The sequence below is a fragment of the Ochotona princeps genome, chromosome 11 (assembly GCF_030435755.1).
Source record: "Ochotona princeps isolate mOchPri1 chromosome 11, mOchPri1.hap1, whole genome shotgun sequence".
Lineage (NCBI taxonomy): Eukaryota > Metazoa > Chordata > Mammalia > Lagomorpha > Ochotonidae > Ochotona > Ochotona princeps.
This window is the reverse complement of record NC_080842.1, coordinates 49,255,247-49,277,870: the sequence shown is the minus strand read 5'-3', so window position 1 is coordinate 49,277,870 and position 22,624 is coordinate 49,255,247. Positions and strand designations below refer to the sequence as shown.

General features: G+C 40.8%; 1 protein-coding gene across 3 annotated transcripts in view; it reads right to left on the bottom strand.

Moving 5' to 3' along the window:
* Window positions 1-959: 959 nt before the first annotated feature.
* PDS5A (PDS5 cohesin associated factor A) overlaps window positions 960-22,624 on the bottom strand; it is a 97,250-nt gene continuing 75,585 nt past the window's right edge. For 2 of the 3 annotated variants that reach the window (XR_009246305.1, XR_009246306.1), the window contains exons 27-34: window positions 21,100-21,232; window positions 20,453-20,572; window positions 15,488-15,550; window positions 14,015-14,160; window positions 12,815-12,923; window positions 7,166-7,518; window positions 1,660-2,935; window positions 960-1,529 (exon numbers count right to left, since the gene is read on the bottom strand). Coding sequence is in view for 1 of the 3 variants with exons in the window: in XM_012931430.3 (XP_012786884.1) it covers window positions 2,932-2,935; window positions 7,166-7,518; window positions 12,815-12,923; window positions 14,015-14,160; window positions 15,488-15,550; window positions 20,453-20,572; window positions 21,100-21,232 (928 nt within the window). In the remaining 2 variants the exon portion in view is untranslated. Of the gene's footprint in view, window positions 2,936-7,165; window positions 7,519-12,814; window positions 12,924-14,014; window positions 14,161-15,487; window positions 15,551-20,452; window positions 20,573-21,099; window positions 21,233-22,624 lie in introns of all 3 variants that reach the window. The other variant, XM_012931430.3, reaches the window with a different exon arrangement.

The following is a 22,624-nucleotide window of genomic DNA, read 5'->3' as shown; positions in this document are numbered from 1 at the left end:
AAAAACTAGATACAATTCTTACCTCTCAGTGAGTTCACTTCGTATTCCAGGTTCATTCATGTAACTTTGCTTATTCTCCATGAACTAAATGTGTACGTCCAAAATTATAATGGGTAGACATATCACAAGGAGTACAAATTAAAAGCTGCTCTTAAACTCAGAGGTTAAAGAACTGAACAACAGCAAAAATACACAAGTTATCCCCCAAAATCCATCAAAATTTATCTTCCATTCTGCTGCTTTGTCTGTCACAATAAGTCAGCTCAGAGTACCTAGTGAGAAAGTTGGAAGGTTGCAGTTGGTTTCTTATTGAATAAGCAGACTCCAGAATCTAAACAGATAAAATGCAAAGACAGCAAATCAACTTGTGACATGCCGGGAATACATGAATATTCAGGGTTCCACACTACTAAATAATGCTGCATTTCTTGATTTTATTCGAAACTCTGTATCTTTTTTTTTTTTTTAGCATTTTATGATAGGATTTTACACTTGTCATTTACACAAATTACAAGTTTCTGCTTCAAGTCTTTAAAAAAATTTCTAAAAATTCAGCCCATGTGCAGCACAAGAATATGCAAAACTACTTTACATTATACACACTTTTTATCAAAGGAGATACAAAATTCTGGCTTGTAGTTTTAGACAAATACAAGAAGCTTCAACCTAGACACAAAGGGTTAACATTAATTCTCAAATATAAGTCTGCACTTTTGTGTTGTATTTCTCTGAGGCATGAATATTAAATTCCTAAGAGATTTTGTTTTCCATTTTAAAGGAAAACGGAAAAATTTCCCATGAACAAATCCTTAATCTTTTCACCATTCTAATGTTCCCTCCCTTAGTGCCAGACACTTGAGTTACTTAATAAAATCAGGAATGGGCCACTTAGAGATTAACTTCTTTCCTGTGAAGCTACAAACTGTCTTGAAATGATGTGAATGAATCTGCTGCATGATCAAACATGTGGTAATCTACCTCTGCTGGCTAATCTGTTAAGGAGGGAGATCAAAGTCTCTCTCAGTGTACGTTTGCTTGCTGATAAACTCAGGGCCTTCAGAATCAAGCTGTCTGATGCTAAGGGAACTCTCAACTCAAAATACAACTTGTCCACCAACTGCTCAAGGGACTTCTTTGATACTTGTGCATAGAAACTCTTGTCAGCATAGTGGAGGCAATATTCTATATTTTCTTTCTAAAGTTATGAAAAGGCAGTAGGAAGGATAGAGCTTTTTTGTATTTTTAAAAGATATTGTTTTCTATCACTGGCAGCCTTTTTTTTTTTTTTTGCCTAACCATCTTCTGATACCTAAAGATGTGTACGTACTTATATGCATATTTAAAAGAATTATCCATCTTTCAGATTACAGCCAACTCTTGATTATCTATGAGAACGTAAGGGACAATTATCAACAAATTTCACTCCAACATTATCACCCTTTTCAATTACATTTCATTGTTTTTTAGCTTCTTAAGACTAAAGCCAATGAAGGTCAAGCTTTAATGCCAGTGCTGTTCACTTCCTTTAACTGATGCTGGAGAAGGGAGCAAACTCCGCCAGGGCTGAGACAAGCCTCCCAGGGACCACACACACCAGGACTTGCAGAGTGGTCTGCATTATGTCATCTGTGAGTTCACGGCGACCCCAAAATTGAAAACCTACGGCAGAGCCATGCTGTTATATAGATAATTGAGAGTTGACTGTAATGTTTATGACTTTAGCCCTTTTAAATGAAAAAATTCACAAGAAAATATGATAAAAAAAAGACTGCCATGACATCTAGAAGCATTTATTTTATGCAAAAAACCTTTGAATATGAATGTGCACATCAAATTGCACACATTACCTATGCTGAACAATGCCAAGAAACATAAAATTTTGATGCAACAGTTGTCTTTTAAAATAAACATTAAAACAGCCCAGACTGGCATACAAAAACCAAAACACTTATTCCTCAATAGCACGATGCTGAAACTTGGTAGGGAGCCTGATCACCTCTAACTTCCCTTTACAAAGCTGCCAAAGTCCAACCATTTTAAAAAATTGACTTTTTCTTTAATATCAGTAATAAAAATCTGGTGAGAAATATTATAAAACCAAATGCGGGGCAATCTTTACTCCTTAAAAATTCCAAATATTCCAACATAACTAGGAGTAAAAACTGTTTTAAAGTGAAACGCTTTAGGAAACAAACAAATATGTACACTTAATGCAAATTATATTAAACCTAAAATGGCGGTGAAATCAAAATATGAAGTGTTTACTACTTGCAAATCAATAATAATTTTAATTATTTTCTCACTCTGATAAAAATCAGAAAGAAACACTTATAAAATTGCCACCACGTCACTTTTCATAGCAGGGAACTGAAATTTGTACATCTCATTTTTGCAGAAAAGTAGGCAGGCAGAAAGAATTATACATAAAGTTTCCAAAAGGAAAAACAAAGAAATATTTCATTTGATTTCTCTTATTCTAAAAAATTATTTCAGTAGACTTCTATTTTTTCTTGTGTAACATGGGAATTCCTGGCTCTAAAATGGATGAATTTTCAGTGTCAGTATAAGGATATCTTGTTATTTCCTTTTAAATAAAAACTGCAGCATGGAATTAATGGTGCATTATGCGTTTAAACTCCAGATATGCAGGAACTGGAACCAAATGTTAAGCAATTTGCTTAATTATTGACTTTTCCTAAGAAAAGTCCGAGGGGGGAGGGTATAACAGAGTGGCTTTTAGCCTCTCTCTCAAGAGTTTTTCCTGTACATTTCCACCAAAGGATTTGTGGTTATGTGAAAAGGAAGTCATAGTTTCTTTCCGTTTTCAAGGCAGAAAGTGTGTGTTAAGTGAACTTCATTCTCCAAGGTTTCGCAGAAGCTGGGTGGGGCCTGCTTCAGTTTGGCTTCATTTTCTCTTTGCGACTTTTCTTTTTACCTTAGGAACAGAAATAGAACACAACGTTAGAAAACCAAAACATTGTGGTTTTACCTAATTGCTTAAAAAATTTTTTGAATGTTTTTTTAAACAGTTTAAAAAATTGTTTCCTAAGTTAAACAACAAAACATTAAGCAAGTTTTGGTTTTCATATCTTAAAATTAAAATAAAACATTCGTGTGTATCTTCAGGTTAGACACCACAGTTTGTTATGAACTGCTACAACTATTGGCACCATCCAGCCATCTCCAGGCAATGCTCCCAAGTGGAACTCTATACCCACTACAAACTCAGGCCAGCCCTCCAAGCTACTGGCACTCAGCATTCTATTTCTTATATAAGAACTTGTCCCTTTTTCCCCAGCGGGTCTCGTTGGTGTCGGCCCGCCCGGTGGGCCCCTGGGTGGGCAGCGAGGCAAGCCCGGCATGCCCTGCTACTATGAGGACAAGCCTGAGCGTGACCTGGGTGCGTGCCTGCTGCCGTCGGACTGCGTGCTGCAGAAAGGAAAGTCGCCCCAGCAGTGTCTGAAGGAAGGCCACTGCCAAGCGTTGAAGTACTTCTTCTTTGAGTGTAAAAATCAATGCTGGATGCCAGGTCAAGATTCAGAGGAAGAAAAGGATATTGACATCGTAATGTTGAAGCCAATGTGAAAACAGCAAAGGATTTTTCTCTGATATTTAACATGAAGAAGGCAAAACAAGCGTAGTTTTTGCTACCTGTGTTTGTTAGTCCGGGTTGCCCTCCAGGCACTGGAGGAAATGGATGATCAGTTCTGTTTTTGAATATGCAGCAAGTGATTCTTTTCAGCTAAGTTATTTTCAGAAGAATTGGAATAGTTGCCGGGTGGGAGCACAATCAATGGGTTTTGTTTGGAACCCAGGAATGGGAAGACTGTTCAGTTCCAACCTGCCTGTAATATGGGGGGTGTACATGTAACAGCCACTGAAGGGACTGACACAGTCGATGACATGGAGCCTGTGCAGATGTTTGTTGGGAGAGTTTAGAGGAAAACTATTTTTGTATTCACTCTGTCCAACTTAGTTCTAAAACTAATTAATTCCTGAAAAAAAAAAAAAAAAAGAACTTGTCTACTCCAGGTACCTTACCTAGACAAAATTATTTAACAGTGGTTTCTATGGGTCAGCCTGCCTCACAATTTTATCTGCTTTATCAACTAAAAAACAAAACAAAACATTAAATTCTTTGATTGTAATAATTGATCAAATGACCTAAAGTAAAAGTCTTTAACTTCCCTCTGGTTCTGACAAGCTGAGGGAAGCATGCTCTCAGAAATCAAGAACCTGGGGTCTGGCGCTATAGCCTAGTAGCTAAAGTCCTTGCCTTGCATGCACAGGGATCCCATGTGGGCTGCTGGCTCATGTCCCGGGAACCCCGCTTCCTATTCAGCTCCCTTCTTGAGGCCTGGAAAAGCAGTCAAGGATGGTCCAAAGCCTTGGAACCCTGCACCCACGTGGAGGACCTGGAAGAGGCTCCTGGTTCTTGGCTTTGGATCTGTTTAGCTCCAACCTTTGCGGCTACTTGGGGAGTGATTCAACAGATCAAGATCTTCCTCTATCTCAAGACATCTTAGAAGAAATCAACAACCTATCCAATCTGGGTGCTTTAGACTGGCAAGTGCTCAGCAGGGTGTCTTGAACCCTAACCAGTATTTGTCAAATCCGTAACAGAGCGAACATAGGCAATTATGCCTTCGGATCTGTGCACCAGATTTGCACTATCAACACTTTAACATGGATTCTCTGGAGTAAGTCACTTTTTTTTTTGAAGAGTTTGTCAGGATTCCAAGCACAGACCTAATCCTAGAGCCTAAGGGCAGAGCTGTTAGGCTCTGTTTTGTGAACAAGAAAAAAAAAAAAGGACAAGTGGAAATAAGAGAAAAAGTTTATGGATGTACTTCTATATTTGGTTCACCACGAGCTGACAGTCAACAAGTAAATGAGAAGTTTCTGAAATACTTGGATAAAATGTTTGATCTACTCTAGATTTGTGAGTATGTTATCATCTACATCTAAAGGTAACCATCCAATTTCACTGAGAATAAAAGACCATCCCAGAATTCTGTATTTTGAACAGACTGTTGATGTACTAACGGGCATACCTAAGAAATGTAAGATGTCTTTTTAGCTTTTTTTTTTTTTTTAAAACACTTACTTATATTTATCTGCAAGTTACAGGCAAAAAAAATCAAAGGAGAAAAAGAGATCATCTTCCACTTCAGGTCGATTTCCCCAAACAGTCAAAATGGCTAGATCAGAGCCAGGAGTTCCACCAGGTTTCCCACACGAGTTGGAGTGGCTTAAGGACTCGGCATCTTGTGCTGCTTCCCCAGATCATTAGCAGGGAACGGTTTTTGATGCGGAGCAGCAGGACACGATCCAGTGCCCACATGTGACGCTGGCAATGCAGGCCATGGCTTTTCCCACTAAGTCACAACAGGACACTTACATGAGACTTTGTAAGATGTTTAAGCTGGCTCAATGCAACTGTTAGCCCTTTTGGGTTTTATTTTATTTAATGATGTTGGGGCACACTATATAGATAAAAACAGGGTAATGGATTTTATAATGCCCTACACATCAGATGCACGATCTGGCTGTTACTAAAAATGTTTTCAAGATTCAAATATATATTTAGATATATTGGTTTAATAGCAGGCTGTTTTACAATGTTGGATGACAGGAAGTGGAAGGTGAGGTCATCTGGCTCAAATGTGATAATTAGTACATTTTGTGTGACTGGAAATGGTTAATTTCAACTTTAAAAACAGGCAGGACTTTTGTCTGGCAACCCTCATCAGGGCACATGGCAGACACTAGGAGGTAGCAGTGATAACTGGGTTCCTTTCACTTACCTGGAAGACGAATGAGAGCACTCCATACTTTTCTCATATCAAAACAAAACCAAAAAATCTTTACAGAATTCGGCAATTTCCAGGAAAACAACAAATTTTAATGTGTTTGGAAAATGTTTATTAACCTGCATAGGCCATTAGCATCCAAAATAATGATAAAAATCATTAGGCCCTTATTGGATATGAAGCATAATCCTAATTGTTATGTAGTTACTTAATTCTCAAAGCAATCTTTTCTTGATCCAGAACTTCGTTTCCCATATGTGAAGAAAGTAACTGGGTCCTTTTTTGTTGTTGCTTTGCCAGCTGTATTAACAGGATTTGGGTACAAAGTGGAACAGCTGAGGGTGTTTTCATATGAGATTTAGATTGGTTACAATGCTGGCACCTCAGAGCATTCCTTTTATGTAAGTACTATTAGATTTTCTTACTGCTAATGAAGAGGAAACAGAGGCTAAATACATTGCTCCAATGCAAAGGTCTAGGATTGGAAAGTTGGCTATCTTTTTTTTCTTTTTTTAAAGATCATTTATTTTTATTGAAAGGGCAGATATAGAGACAGAAAGAAAGATCTTCTGTTCGCTGATTCACTCCCCAAGTAGTTGCAATAGCTGGAGCTGAGCTGAAGCCAGGAGACTCCTTCAGGTCACCAATGTGGGTGCCTAGGCTATAAGCAGGGAGCTGGATGGCAAATGGAGCAACCGGAACTCGAACTAGCAACGATAGGGGATGCCAGCACTTAAAGGTGGAGGATCAGCCAGTTGGGTTATAGTGCCAGCTCTGCCTAAGCTATTGTCACAGTACAAACAAACTTCAAGAACTGGGATATTGTAGATAGTCATTCTTTAAAATTCAAAGAGAATTTTTTGAAAGTTTTGCCTTTAAATTCTTACCTTAAAAATGGAGGTTAAAAATGCACATGGATTAAGTTATTCAGGATGCCTGCTGCATTATCAAAGTGCTCTTTGCTGCGAATGCAGCTTCTGATATTGTGCACAGCAGGCAGTCTGTGATGCTCATGATGCTCAGGTTACTGCCATGAGCTGTTGGCTCTGGCCCAGCTAGCCTTGGCTGTTATAGGCACTGGGTAGTGGGGTGGTACAGTGTGGTGTGTGTGCATGTACGGTGGGGGATAGGCATCAAGTGGAAACTCTTCTTTTTCTTTTCCATTCCACCTTTCAAATAAAATATGTAAAATGGAAACTATGAGATAGCAGAGAACACCATTCTAACCTCGGTAGGAAACCACGGGCACTTTTCACTCCCAAATAACCAGGTGGCTTGGTGGCTTGTGGTGGTGTTGCACATGTTAAGACAAAATTTCTAAACTGACACGTCAGGAAAAGGATGGACAGTACCTTTGTAAGTCAATTTGTCTCTCTGCTGGTGCTGCCTTTTTGGTGACATCTTGCAATTTGGGTGCTTTGGCGTTGCCTGCTTCCAACCCGCCTGGGCTCTCCTGACTAACAGCAGCTCTCTTCCTTCCTTTGCTGACAGGCTTGTTTAAATCATCATTTTTTGCTGCATTGCCCTGAGATTCAGACTTGGGTCGACGTCCTCTCCTGGGTTTCGACGGGGCAGGTGGGCCGGATTCACCCTCCTGGTCCTCGTGTTTCTGCTGGATGTTCTCGGCACCAGCCGCCGTTACTGTCCTTTTCTTCCCCCGGTCACTGCTGATATTGCCCTGGGGAGCCGGATCAGAATTAATTTCCTAAAACAACAAAAAAATTCAGTAAACACAAATTCCTTAAATTCATAACAATCACTTCTAAAAGACAAAAATTTTCATAATATGTTAAAGAAGTTGGGATTTCAAGACTTTTAATGACTTGTTTACATTCCATTAGGAAAGTATGTTCCTTGAGGACAGCCTGCGTTGGTGCCTCAACAGCACCTATCATAATCTCATTCTAAAAGGAAACCTTTTTATTGAAAGCATATTCTAAATTCATCATTTTTTAAAATTCATTGATTTGGGTATTTTTTATTGGAAGATAGTTACAGAGAGAATGAGAATCTTCCATTTGCTGATTAATTCCCCCAAATGAGCACTGTGACCAGAGCCAAGCTGTTCCGCAGCCAGGAGCCAGGAGCCACTCCCCCAGGTCAACCACATGGGTGCAGGGTATTGAGAACTTGAGCCACCCTTCGTTGCTTTTACAGGCCATAAGCAGGAAGCTGGATTGAAAGTGGAATAGTTGGGCCCGGAAGCGTGGCCTAGCAGCTAAAGTCCTCACCCTGAACGCCCCGGGATCCCATATGGGCGCCGGTTCTTATCCCAGCAGTTCCACTTCCCATCCAGCTCCCTGCTTGTGGCCTGGGAAAGCAGTTGAGGACGGCCCAAAGCCTTGGGACCTGGCACCCGCGTGTGGGAGACCTGGAAGAGGTTCCTGGTTCCTGGCTTCGGATCGGCCTAGCACCGGCCATTGTGCTCACTTGGGGAGTGAATCATCGGACGGAAGATCTTCCTCTTTGTCTCTCCTCCTCTTTGTATATCTGACTTTGTAATAAAAATAAATAATCTTTAAAAAAAAAAACAAAACAAAAAAAAGAAAGTAGAACAATCAATTCATGAATTGTTGCCCACATAGGATGCTGGCCTGCCTGGCTTAGCCTACAACACAGCCCCAAACACAATGTATCACTTTTTATAAAGAAATATTTTCCTAATTAAAATGTGTTATTTTCTTTCTTCATAGTTAATCTAAGTATACACAATATCTGCTATGCTATAACATACAGTTCTTTAAATTCTCATTGCATTCATTAAAACTTTCCTTTTCATATCATTCACTTTATATATATACACACACAGAGATTTTAAGATTTATTTATTTTTATTGGAAAGTCAGAGAGGAAACTCTTCTATCTGCTGATTCACTCCCCAAGTGGCAGGAATGGACACAGCTGAGCCAACCTGAAGCTGGGAGCCAGTAAACTCCTCCAGGTTTCCCAAGCCTTGACTACTTTCCCAGGCCACAAGCAGGGAGCTGGATGGGAAGTGGGGTTCCCGGGATAGAAACTGGTACGCATATGAGATCCTGGTGCATGCAAGGCAAGGACTTTAGCCACCAGGCTATACTGCCAGGCTACACGTTTCCTTTTTAAAAATAAATTCATCTGGGCTCAGCAGCGTGGCCTAGTGGCTAAGGTCCTCGCCTTGATCCCATATGGCCGCTGGTTCTAATCCCGGCAGCTCCACTTTCTATCTCTCCTCCTCTCATTATATCTGACTTTGTAATAAAAATAAAATAAATCTTTAAAAAAAAATTCATCTAAAATAATCTAACAAAATCTCAGTTTACTACAACAGACATGAAGGACTTTGAGACAGTTTTCAGAATTAGTGACCTTTATATGGAAGATATTAAGAAATTTATTAAATTTAATTGACACATAATTTTCATCCAAACACCTGTATCTTTTAAAATTTTCACTTGCTCAAAAAAAAAAATCTATCCATGATAAAGAGAAAAAAGAATTTACTTAAGCAAAAATTCAAAACAGTAATGTAAGTGAGAAAATTCAGAAACTGGCTTTGGTTTTAATGTTAAACCTCACTGTGGAAAGATGCTGGACTCCAGGCAGAGTCTGCCAACACATTCTTTAGGGCCAGCACTGAGGCAAAATAGACTTCGGTTCATGTTCCATTTGTACTACTATGCACTAGGAATCCAACTCCCTGTTAATGGCCTGGGAAAGGCAGCAGAGGATGGCTGCCACCCATGTGGGAGACCTGGGAGAAACCTCTGGTTCCCTGGATTTTTGGATTCACGTAGCCCTGGGGTATTGCGGCCATCTGGGACGTGCACCAGCCAATGGAAAACTCCCTTTTTGTCTCCATCTCTGTAACTCACATTAATAAATACTTCTTTTAAAGAACAGGAAATTTTTTTTTAAAGATTTATTCATTTTATTACAGCCAGATATACACAGAGGAGGAGAGACAGAGAGGAAGATCTTCCGTCCGATGATTCACTCCCCAAGTGACCGCAACGGGCCGATGCGCGCCCATCCGATGCCGGGAACCTGGAACCTCTTCCGGGTCTCCCGCAGAGGTGCAGGGTTCCAAGGCTTTGGGCCATCCTCAACTGCTTTCCCAGGCCACAAGCAGGGAGCTGGATGGGAAGTGGAGCTGCCGGGACTAGAACCGGCACCCATATGGGATCCCGGGGCTTTCAAGGCGAGGACTTTAGGCGCTAGGCCACGCCAGGCCCAGGAAATTTATTTTTAAGTATGCAAATAATACTATGTTGAGACTGTAAAGGTTTGACCTCTCCAAAATAAGGATTTAATTGTGCCATTACAGAAATTAACATTTTAGGCTGAGGCGGAAACATTAACAAATTGCACTAGATAAGCAACTACATTCCCAGAATCTATCACCTCTTAGAACACATTACAAATAAGTAAGACTGTCTGTTATGTTATTTGTTTTTATTTGTATGGCAGAATTACAGACAGTGAGATTTTACATTTGCTGGCTGACTCCATAAATAGCCACAAAGGCCAGAGCCAGGCCAGGTTAAAGCCAGGAGCTTTGTCCACGTCTCCTAACCAGGTGGTAGGAGGCATTTCTTTTACTAGGGCAGGAACTGGGAGATTTACCTGGAAATAGAGCAGCCGGACATGAAGCAGTGCAGGTACCACAGAATGTTGAATTCTAAGCAAGGATCCCATGATATTTCCAGGCATTGCTTTGAAGATTTGAAATTATTTATATTTAAGACAGAGAGAACACACTCCTCCAAGTGCCTGGTTCACCTTAAAAAGGCATGTAACATGCTCTAACTGGGGCCAAACATGGCTGTGGGAAACTCAATCCATATATGGCACATGGGTGGCAGTAACCAAATTACTTGAGCCATCATCAGTGCCCCCAAGATATGTATTAATACATCCAAGACTGCTTCTCAGGCCCTCCAGGCTGGGAGGATGTACCTGTCCTAAGCAGTGCCCTTCACGCTAAACCTGCTGCCTGCCTTCTCCAAACCAACAGGAGCAGACTTGAATACAAATAAGAGTATTGCTAGAAAGAAACCAGAGAATTCACCTTTATCAGTTTCAGTACAGAAAATGAACTTGGAAAAATATTTAAGCTATAATAAAATAACCATCTTATGTACCTTATAGTAAGAATAAAAAATTTGATGACAACCACAAATACATGATGAGCAATAAAAAGCTAAGCATGTCAAGAACACTGTTCTATGGGAAAAGACATCTAATAGTATTGGCAGGCCATTACTGCAGATAAAGGTTATCAATCTATTGCTGATAGAAAAATAATTTAAGTTAGATAACACAGTTGAACAACTAACAGTAAACAACTACACTTTCAATTGAGCTCCTTGATAACGCACCTGGGAACGCAGTGCAAGAAGGCCCACGTCCTTGGGCTCCTGCACCCATGTGGGAGACCTGGAAGAAGATCCTAGCTCCTGGCCTCCAACTGGCTCAGCTCTGGCCTTTGCAGCCATCTGGGTATGGAACCAGAGGATATTACCATGTCTGTCTATGCCTTTTTCTCAATCTATTAATTCTAGCCTTTCAAGCAAAGAAACAAAAGGAAAAAAAAAAGGGAAAAGTGAAGAATGTGGCTGTGAGGGTGGGCGATTGTTACAACAATAAAGACACTGGCTGGGATGCGTACTTTCCACATGGGAATGCTTTGGTTCCCATCTAGTCTGTGGTTTCTGCTCCTGTGCACCCTAGAACGCAGATGATGTCACAAGTGCTTGGGTCCTGGCCAACAAGAATGAGCTCCAGTTCAGCCTGGCCCTGATGCAGGCAGTTATGGGGCAAATCAGCAGATGGAAAATCTGTCTCCTTCAACTAAGTACAAGTATTCATGAATTTAACAGAAGCAACAGCGTTCTTGGTGACATATAGCTATAATCGTTAAAAGTAAAATATCAGAAGTTCTTGGTTCCTACTCTTTCAAACTATTGAGAAAGTCAATATCATAGAAGGATACAATTAGGAGTGACTAGTTTTATAATATTATCATTAAAGGAAAATAGGTAGATACAGGAGAAACACAACTAGAGAACAGATGCAGGGTTACAGGCAGTGGTATATACACACATAGGGAACACAGTTTGTTATTGTGTCTGACTTTCTTAAGATTTATTCATAGGGCCATTGTTTTGGTGTAGCAGATAAAGGTGTTGCCCCTGGTGCCAGCATCCCATATGGCAAACGACACAAGGAAAGCAGTGGAAGATGGCCCAAGCCCTTGCATTTCTGCATCCACATGGAAGATCCAGAAGAAGCTCCTGGCCTCAGTCTTTACACTGGCCCAGCTCTGAAGGTTGGGGATGAAACAGCAGATGGAAAACTTACCTTTCGTTTGTAAGAAAGCTTCACACAGAGTGAAGGAAAGACAAAGACAGAGCTCTTCCATTGCTGGTTCAGACTGAAGCAAGCTGCCTGGAGCTTTTCCCAGCGCTCCCACCTGCGGGCAGGGGCCCAAGCACTGGAGTTGTCCACCACTATTTTCCCAGGTACGTTACCCAAGAACTTGATTTGAAGGGGGCAGCCAGGACTCCATTCAGTGCCCACATGGATGCTGGCATCTCAAGCAGAGGTTTAACTTACCATGGCGCCTGCATCTCTGCCTCTGTTTTTAAATCTGCCTTCCAAATAATTAAATATTCCAACTTATTTGAATGGCAGAGTTACACAGAGGGAAACACAGATCTTACATCTGATGTTTCACATCCCAATGGCCACAATAGCCAACACTGGGAAACAGAGAAATCAGAAGCCAGGAGCTTCGTCTGCGTCATCTGACCGCATCATCTGAACACGTAGGCCATCTTGTTGCTTTCTCAAGCATGCTATCAGGGAGCTAGACAGAAAAGTAGAGCCACTGGGGCCTGTATGAGATACAATGTAAGAAGTGGTATCTTCACTCTCTATGTCACAACAACAAGGACAGTTTCCAACTCATGCTATGAAGTTGTAATTTCATGACAAAAATATATTTAAGTTGTAATATTTACCTTATTCTTTACTGGTTCAATATTCTTTACAGGAGTAACAGAAATAATTCTCACAGGGTTCTCCTCATTTTCACTAATGCCAGTTTCTCCAGACTCCGAACTCTGCTCCCTGTTGTAGAAAAATAAATCCTGGCTAAGTATTTTTTGACATGAATAGAAAGTTCATCCTGCTATTACAATAAGGGAAGTCCTATTTTGCCATAGAAATCTTGCCAAGTGATCCAGTGATAGCAAGAATCAGATCACCAATGGTTAAAGATTATCGCTTTTTATATCATACTATTGATTTCCATAGAAGACAGAACTTATTGCCTATAAATCATCTAACAAAAAAGATTGGGAAGAAAGAAACAAACAAGAATTAACCTCAATCTCAGGGACAGAAAACCCTAAAACAAAAATAAAACTACAAATCATGGTAGAGTAATTTCCTGTGGGGTCTTCTTGTTACACAAGGGAGGCGCTTGTAGGAAAATACATTGTACACTGTAGTAAATTCATTGAAGTAAAAGGAAAAAATTCCAATTCATTTTATTTTTATTTATTTATTTTTTAAAGATTTATTCATTTTATTACAGCCAGATATACACAGAGGAGGAGAGACAGAGAGGAAGATCTTCCATCCAATGATTCACTCCCCAAGTGACCGCAACAGGCCGATGCTGCGCCAATCCGATGCCGGGAACCTGGAACCTCTTCCGGGTCTCCCACGCGGGTGCAGTGTCCCAATGCACTGGGCCGTCCTCAATGCTTTCCCAGGCCACAAGCAGGGAGTTGGATGGGAAGTGGAGCTGCCGGGATTAGAACCGGTGCCCATATGGGATCCCGGGGCGTTCAAGGTGAGGACTTTAGCCGCTAGGCCACGCCGCTGGGCCCCAATTTATTTTAAAACACTGTATTTTCAGGCTTTCTAAGCACTGAATCTTTTACAGTGTGCAAAATAAACATTTCCGCATAATTAGTTATATCAGAAAATCTTGTTTCCCAATTAGCTTTTCCATATACTAAGAATGCAATATAGTTTCAAAATGTGTAACATTCTGGGTTCTCACCACAAAAAAAATACTAAAATTAAGCAAAAAGGTTCATTTTACGATATACTGATCTGAGGAATAAATTGAAAGATAAACCAAGTAGAGATTAAATAAAGCAGATTGTAGAAAAATAAAAAAGCAAGTAAGAAAAAAACCAGGAATTGACCTTGATCGATTTCCGGTTGCAGCATTCAGCTCTGAATTTACATTAATATTACTTCCACCCTCAGTGCCAGTGCTTCTGACATAAGGCTTCCTTCCCGTTGCCGATAAAGGCTTGTTTACTGCACCAAGTACTCCTGTAGGCTTTGGCTAAAAATGACACACACACATTATTTTATATCTTACTTAAAGGAACACATATAATAGACACAAGTAAGAAATACAATTTAGCTTAAGGTAAAAAAAAATCTACTGTTACAAACTTAAATGTATTAGAAATGATGATTCTATAAAACTGTGTCTCGTCTTACTCCATTTCAAAGTCATCAGCATCACTGCTACCTAATAATAACAGCTAAAGCAACAGTTTTCATTCCTTGTTGCTCAAAAAGTGCCTCTAAAGGAAATGCACGCTTGAGAAACAAGCTGTTAAATATACAAAGAAATTATTTAGAGATTACGTTAGAAATGGTTGCTATCTTAGTATTCAAGATTGCAACACAATACCTTAATGGAATATAAATTATCTAACTCATTAGTCTTATAAAACTATTGTCTGTAACTTATTTACAGCATTAATCAGGTAAATTTGAAGTTGAAGTTTGGCCCATCTGTGCTGTGGGTGCAGGGTCTGTGAGTCCCACAGGTGGGGATTCCACTGGGGCATGGCCCCATGGGCTTGCCTGTGTAGTGGGTGCCAATTTGTGAGCCCTGGAGGCAGGATTCTGGCAGGGGCCAGGTTGCCTATCCCAGGTCCTTTGGCACGCCTCACTGGAAAAAACAAAGTAGTAGCAAGCTGGCCCAGATCCACATAGTGGAAATATCAGCACATTGGTGCCTGCAGAAGACATCTGGTATGATAGCAGAGGAAGGAGAGCAGAACAAATCGGACAACCACCATAGCCAAATGATAAGAGCAAAAACCTAGGCGGATGGAGATTCTAAGGTTGACAATGCCAACCAATGGACATGGGAAGGGTTCCCTCATCCTTGGACTAGTGAGATGGACAGCATGTTAGAACTATTGCAACCACCTGGGCAGAAGCCTCAGAGTGTGTGCCACATCAAGACTCTGGGCTAATATCAGGTGTCCGTTCCCCATGCCCAGGTACTGGGGTAGTTAGGAAGCTAAGCTGGGTATGGCTACTCCCCTTAGCTCCCCAATTCTCCCAAAAAGAAGAAAAAATAGAAAATCTGGACACAATGATCACATTTACTTTTCTCTAACCCTTGGTCCTTCCTACCCTGATCAACTATGTAAACATCATCTGAAATAAATTAAAAAAAAAGTTGAAGTTTGATATTAATAAGAATAAATGATAGAAAAATCAGAACAACCTGTGGCAGAAAAAAGCCTGATAACATGAGATATCACAAATGCACAAACATAATCTCTAGAAATCAAAAAGTAGCATGTCCAGGAAAAGGAGGTCATAATGTAAATAATGATCACAAAATACTCATGCCCATAATATACCTTTCCGGTGAGCAGTAGTACTCTTGTCTCTTCTGATATATAACTCTTGTCATTAGCGAAATCCTATTTTAAAAAAGAAACAAAACAGTGAACTGGTATATTTTTACTGTCCAACAAATCTTTATGTGGCATTGTTCCTTCCAGTAACTATTGCAGAAGCCGGGATACCTACAAGCTATAACAGGGCACCAGGGTTTGTACTTCTCTAACGCTCACCCTGCCAGGCAGCAGATGATGGCACAAGGATTAGAGTACTGCGGCTTAGTTAGGATTTCTAGATGAAGTTCCTCACTCTTGGCTTTGCCATGCCCCAGCTGCTTCTGGAATACACTGTAAGTATTTGAAGAGTGAATTCTGAACTAGCAAGTGGAAAATTTCTTGGTATCTCTGACTTTCAAATAAATGGAAAAAATTCAATCAAAAGTGTGGGGTTGGTGTTATGGTGCAACAGGATGTTGCTGAATAAAATGTTGACATCTCACAGAAATACAGGGTCAAGTTCCCATTGGTCTGCTTCCAATTATTTCCCAGTTCAAAAGTGTGGGAAATCATTGAAAGCTGGCTGAAGTGCCTGTACTCCTGGCAGCCATATGGGAGACCTGGAGAAGAACTGGAGGAATTCCAAGATCCTGGTTTGAGCCTGGCACAGTCCTGCCTGTTGTAGTAACTGGAGAGCAAACCAGCAAACAGAAGACTTTTCGTACACACTCTGTAATTTGAAACCTTAAAATGCATAAATATATATATTTTAAGATTTATTTGTTTCCACTGCGAAGTCAGATATGCAGACAGAGGAGGAAGACAGAGAGAAACATCCTCCATCTGATGATTCACTCCCTGAATGACCGCAATGGCCAGTGCCATGCCGATCATAAGCCAGGAGCCAGGAACCTGTTCTAGGTCTCCCACGCAGGTGCAGGATCCCAAGGATTTGGGCCATCCAAAATCACTTTCCCAGGCCACAAGTAAGAAGCTGGATGGAAGGTGGGGTTGCTGACCAGAACTGGTGCTCATATGGGATCCTGGTGAATTCAAGGCAAGGACCTCAGCTGCCAGAACCCATTAATCAATTTTGAAAGTAATTTAAAATCCAATTACATTTGTGATAATGCATTTCAATTCATCAAACATGCAAAGCATATTTACAATTCATCAAACATGCAAAGCATATTTAATCATATCAAGTTTTAAATTTTATCAATGCAAAATAATATAGCCGAATGTCTGAAGTTTACTAACTTTACGTAAAGCATTCCTATTTTTCATGTTGTTCACTGCAAGCAATTATTCACAAAACCATTTTACCTCCCTCACTATATCTATTTTTTTTTTTAAGATTTATTTATTTTTATTGGAACGGTGGATATACAGAGAGGAGGAGAGTCAGAGAGGAAGATCTTCTGTCCAATGGTTCACTCCCCAAGCAGACGCAATGGCTGGAGCTGAGCCAATTCGAAATCAGGAGCCAGGAGCTCTTCCAGGTCTCCCCTTGCAGGGTCCCAAAGCTTTAGGCTGTCCTCAACTGCCTTCCCAGGCCACAAGCAGGGAGCTGGCTGGGAAGTGGAGCTACCGGGATTAGAACCGGTGCCAATATAGCATACTGGCGCAGGCAAGGAGAGGACTTTGACGCCTTCTCTGAAAACCAAATCAATTATCCTTTTTTATTTTTTTTTAAAATTTATTTATTTTTATTGGAAACTTAGATTTACAGAGAGGAGGAGACAGAGAGAAAGACCTTCCATCCCCTGCTTCACTCCCTAAGTGGCCACATGGACCTGACCTGGGCCAATGCAAAACAAGGAGCCAGGAGCCAGCACTCGGTCTCCGACATGAGTGAGTGCAGGGTCCCAAAGCTTTGGGCTGTCCTCTACTGCTTTTCCAGGCCATAAGCCAGGAGCTGGATGGGAAGTTGAGTATCTGGGATTCAAACCGGCACCAATATCAGATTTTGGTAGGCGCAAGGCTGGGATTTAGCCACTAGGCTATTGTGCCAGGCCCATATCCATTAAATTTTAAATCTCATTAAAGCTGCCTTCACATGGATATCCCAGGACTGGCCAAATGGTCTTAAGCACATTATGGAGAAAATTTCACTTCTGTCAAATGTGATACTCAAATATATGTCATTTTTCATACAAAGGCTTCAAAATTGTACCTAAAATAGCTGTTGCAATCTAGGCATCAATGCTTACTTATAAAGAAAGACTCCAGCCTCTCTGGGGTCACTAACAGAGTTTTCTTATGATTGGAATTACAATAAATTAAAATAAACACATTAGAGAAGGGAATGAGCAAAATTATATATCCAAAAATTTTTTATGTCCTATCTCCAGCAGTTGCAGTCACACAGTGTGAACCAATTGATGGAACATCTTTCGCCGTTTCTCCTTTCTGTAAATCTGCGTTTCCAATAAAAATAAATAAATCTGGGCCTGGTGGCGTGGCCTAGCAGCTAGAGTCCTCGCCTTGAACGCGCCAGGATCCCATAAGGGCGCTGATCTAATCCCAGCAGCTCCACTTCCCATCCAGCTCCTGGCTTATGGCCTGGGAAAGCAGTCGAGGACAGCCCAAGGTCTTGGGACCCTGCACCTGCGTGGGAGGCCTAAAGAAAAGTTCCTGGCTTTTGGCTTTGGATCGGCGCAGCACTGGCCATTGTGGCCACTTTGGAAGTGAACCATCGGACGGAAGATCTTCCTCTCTGTCTCTCCTCCACTCTGTATATCTGAGTTTCCAATAAAAATAATTAATATTTTAAAAAAATAAACCAATCTTAAAAGAAGTTGGGTCGGGCCCGGCGGCGTGGCCTAGAGGCTAAAGTCCTCGCCTTTAAAGCTCCAGGATCCCATATAGGCACCGGTTCTTATCCCGGCAGCTCCACTTCCCAGCCAGCTCCCTGCTTGTGGCCTGGGAAAGCAGTCGAGGACGGCCCAATGCATTGGGACCCTGCACCCGCGTGGGAGACCCGAAGGAGGTTCCAGGTTCCCGGCTTCGGATTGGCGCGCATCGGCCTGTTGCAGCTCACTTGGGGAGTGAATCAATGCACGGAAGATCTTCCTCTGTCTCTCCTCTCTGTATATCTGGCTGTAATAAAATGAATAAATCTTTAAAAAAAAAAAAAAGAAGAAGTTGGGTCCATTGTGATAGCCAAGTAACTAAACTGCATGCTTTTCACGCGTTGGGATTCTGTATGTGCGCCAGTTCGTGTCCCAGCAGCCCCACTTCCCATCCAGCTCCCTGACTGTGCCTTGGGAAACCCGTGGAGGGCATCCCAAAGCCTTGGGTCCCTGAAACCACATGGGAGACCCGAAAGAAACTCTTTGCTCCTGGCTTCGGATTGGGTGCTGAGACCACTTGGGGAGTGAATCAGTGAACTGTCTCTCTTCCTCTCTGTATATCAGACTTTGAAATAAAAATAAATAAATCTTTTTTTTTTTTAAAAATCCCATATTTTGAAGCTGATTAAAAGCCCAAATCACAAATATCCAAGGAAAGACCAGTAATTGAGACCATTTAAGGTGTGCTGTCAAATCCTTCAGTCCGTTTCTGATACCCATGATCCAACAGCAAAAAACAGCTCCCTTCACCCGGTTCCTCATATGCCCCTGAGGGCTAGACAGACAGGAGTTAAGAGCTAAGGTTAGGTCTCCCAATTCCTGGCACCCCACCACTGGGTCTGGATTGTTAGGAAGCTGGATTTAGGACTCAGATCTGAGAACAGAATCCAGATACAGCAGTAAGGGAGATAGACATTTTAATCACTACAGGAAACACTCATCCTATCACTTATTATTTTTTCTTCATGTAAGACGCAGAAAGAAAAAGGATACGTTAAAAGCCATGTGTGAATCCAATTTTCTTTCTAAAAGGTTTACTTATTCTCCTGAATGGCAGAGTTACAGAAGTGGGGGAGAGATCGAGATCGACAGAGAGACAGAGAGGCAGTGATTAAGAGGTCTACAGAGACCTTCTACCTGCTGATTCACTCCTCCACCTCCCCCACCTCGAGCTGCTATGGTGTGAACTGAGTCAGTCCAAAGCAGGGAGCCAGAAGCTTTTTTCCGGGTCACCAACACGGGTGCATGGCCCAAAGGTTTAAGGCATCTACCGCTGCTTTCCCAAGCCATTATCTGTGAGCTGGTTCAGAATTGATGCAGCTGGGACATGAACTGGGACTAATACAGGATGCTGGCGCTGCAAGTGGAGGATAAGCATGTACAGCCACCGTGTGTCCGAGCAGCAGGGTGGATAGCTTCCCTGGAGCACTAGACTCCAGTCCCTGGGAGGCAGCAGTGATGACTTGTGTTAACAGGTACCTGTTATCTACGAAAAGGACGTACACTGCTCTCATCTTTAGTCTTAGCTCATACAGAAAACAAAGACTGAACCAGAAAAAAGCTCTCTCTGGGTTAACAAGCTTTCTTTTTAAACATTTATTTATTTTCCCTGGAAAGGCAGATTTATAAAGAGAAAGATCTTCCACCTGCTGGTTCACTCTCCAAGTGGCTGCAAAGGCAAGAGTCAAGCCAACCTGAAGCCAGGAGCCAGGAGTCTCCTTTGGGTCGCCCACACCAGGTACAGGGTTCTGAGCTTTGGGTCATCCTCTACTGTTTTCCCAGGCCACAAGCAGGGAGCTGGATGCAAGCAAAGTGGAGCAGCTGGGATACGAACCAGTGCCCATACTAGCATAGGCAGGGCAAGGACTTAACCACTAGGCTATCACACATATCCCTAGCTTAGCAATTTTTTTCAAACTTCTGAAAATTTTACCTCAAATCATAAGTACGGACAAGGAATATTAAGAACACAGAGATGATTTATTTATTGTTCAGGTGAGAACGATGATGTTTAGGGCTCTGGGAAAAAAAATACTTTCCACTCCTCAAAATTTGGCACTAGCATCGATGGTACTATAAACTTAAGTTGGTTTTGGTGTGGTTAAAATCAAAAGGAAGGATGAAAAATTACCTTTTCAGGCTGTGTAAAAAATTTCATTGGGAGGACTGGATCCTTTGGTGAATCCGCATTGCACAAAGCACTTTTACTATTTATAACACACAGAGCCACATCACATACTGTGTAAAGTTTCTAGGAAGAAAAAAAGAGAAAGATGCTAGATAAGCCTCATTTTTGCAAAACAATTACAATTACCAACAATTCCATCAAATTGATAAATTGAAGGAAGCATATGTGGTTTCTTGATCATGTCATATTACTGCTTACCAATGCTTTTTTTGTGGCCTCTTGGTAATGAAAAAGCCTTCCACATTAGTGTAAAATCCAGGTCAACCATGCAACAGAACTAACTCAAGTCATATCAAAGACAGTATGCTAAAAGCATATCCATGTCCTCACTCTTAATAACACTTCAACATACAACAAAAATCACACATTTTATTAGTTCTGATACGTCTGTTTGCCTGAAGTTTGAGCATCTTTTTTTAATATTAAAAATCCACAAACATTAAAATTCATTTGTAATGAAATACAATAAAACTGACAAATATTTTGCAAGCATTATGCATTTTAAATTGTTCATGCAATGGTTAGGGAAAACAAGGGGAATAATACATTTATCTACATTATCCTAAGGTGCAAAGGAGTAACACTCTTACCTCATTTGTTTTGGATTCATCTGGAGACTGGGCATCTCTGGTTAACTTGATATTTTCAGCCATCTTCTTCATAAAGGCATGGCTATTGTTTTCATTCTTTGTCATTAAAACCTCAAGCATAAACCATAGGCACCTATATAGTAAACATTAGAGTAAATACGGGAGCTTCTGCTTAATGAAATACGTCACCGAAAATCAAGTTATTTGAATCTAAGGAAAACCTGAATTACTAGCAGAAATGAAATTTTGTGTTAAAGATATTCAAACAGAAGAGTAAATCACAAAAACATAGCTTACTAAGAAATTCTGAGAGGTTCACAAGGCACATGAAGATCACAAATAGGTATTAAAAATAAGTGTTTAGCTGATTTAATGTACCCTTCATTTGTGGAAATAAGCCAACCAGTATTTCATAGGGTCTCAGCATCTTTAACATTTTAAGTGCTGCACATAGCCTATGCTTAGAATGTAGCTCTACCAAGATTCAAGTCTGAACTGTGTGTAATTTGAAGCTATAGATTAACCAGTAACTTGCCTAAGCAATAATATTCCGAAACGTTATGCCCTTTTACATATCACTGTACATTCATTTTACATCTAAGTCTATAACAGAATTCCCGATTCTACAGAAATTTATCATAAATTCAAAATTTTAAATATTAAAAAAAAGAAAAAAAATGTTACTTGAAAGCCAGAGGTAGAGAGAGAGAGAGAGAAATCTAGTAGCCACTGGATCACTCTTCAAATGTTCGCAACAACGAGAATTGGGATGGTTCGAAGCTGCAAGTCAATAGTTTCTTTATGTTTCCCATGTAGATGGAGGCGTCCAAAGCCCTGGACCATCCTTTGCTATTTTGCCAGGCTATAAGCAGGGAGCTGGATGGAAGTAGAGCAGCTGGGACTTGAACACGTGCCCATTTGGGATGCTATGGTTACATTTGGAGTATTAACCGGCAACACCACTGTACCAGTTACATGGAAACATAATTTTTTAATATGAAACTAAATCCACGTACATTGGAAGCAGATGGAGAACGTAAAATATATCTCAGAGTGGGACCTATTTTTTAAGTTCCCTGGATGGTTTTCAGAGAGCTATAGGAAGACCACTGCAGCCACAGCCATGAAATTACTGTGGCCTGTATTCCACACAATTCTGTAAGAAACTAAACTAAGGGTTTATCAAGTGTTTAACCAAGCAGCTTAAAAGCTGCTAAATCCAAAAACATTTATTACTGTGCTAGATCTAGATGGCTGCCTGAATCCTGGAGAATAAAATAAAGGAAAAAATAATAAAACATAAGTGATAATTATGTAACACTGAACAATAACTAATTCAAGTCCTTATTCCACCCATGATTATCCATGATGCTTCCATGCTCACACAACTTTGCTCACAACTCATATATGCGGAGATAAGAATTCATTAACTTCTTAATGCCAGTCCTACAAAATTACCTTTGTCCTACCCTCTTTCCCTTTACTGATCAAATTTACTGGAACTAGTCTTTCTTTACCTGCACCG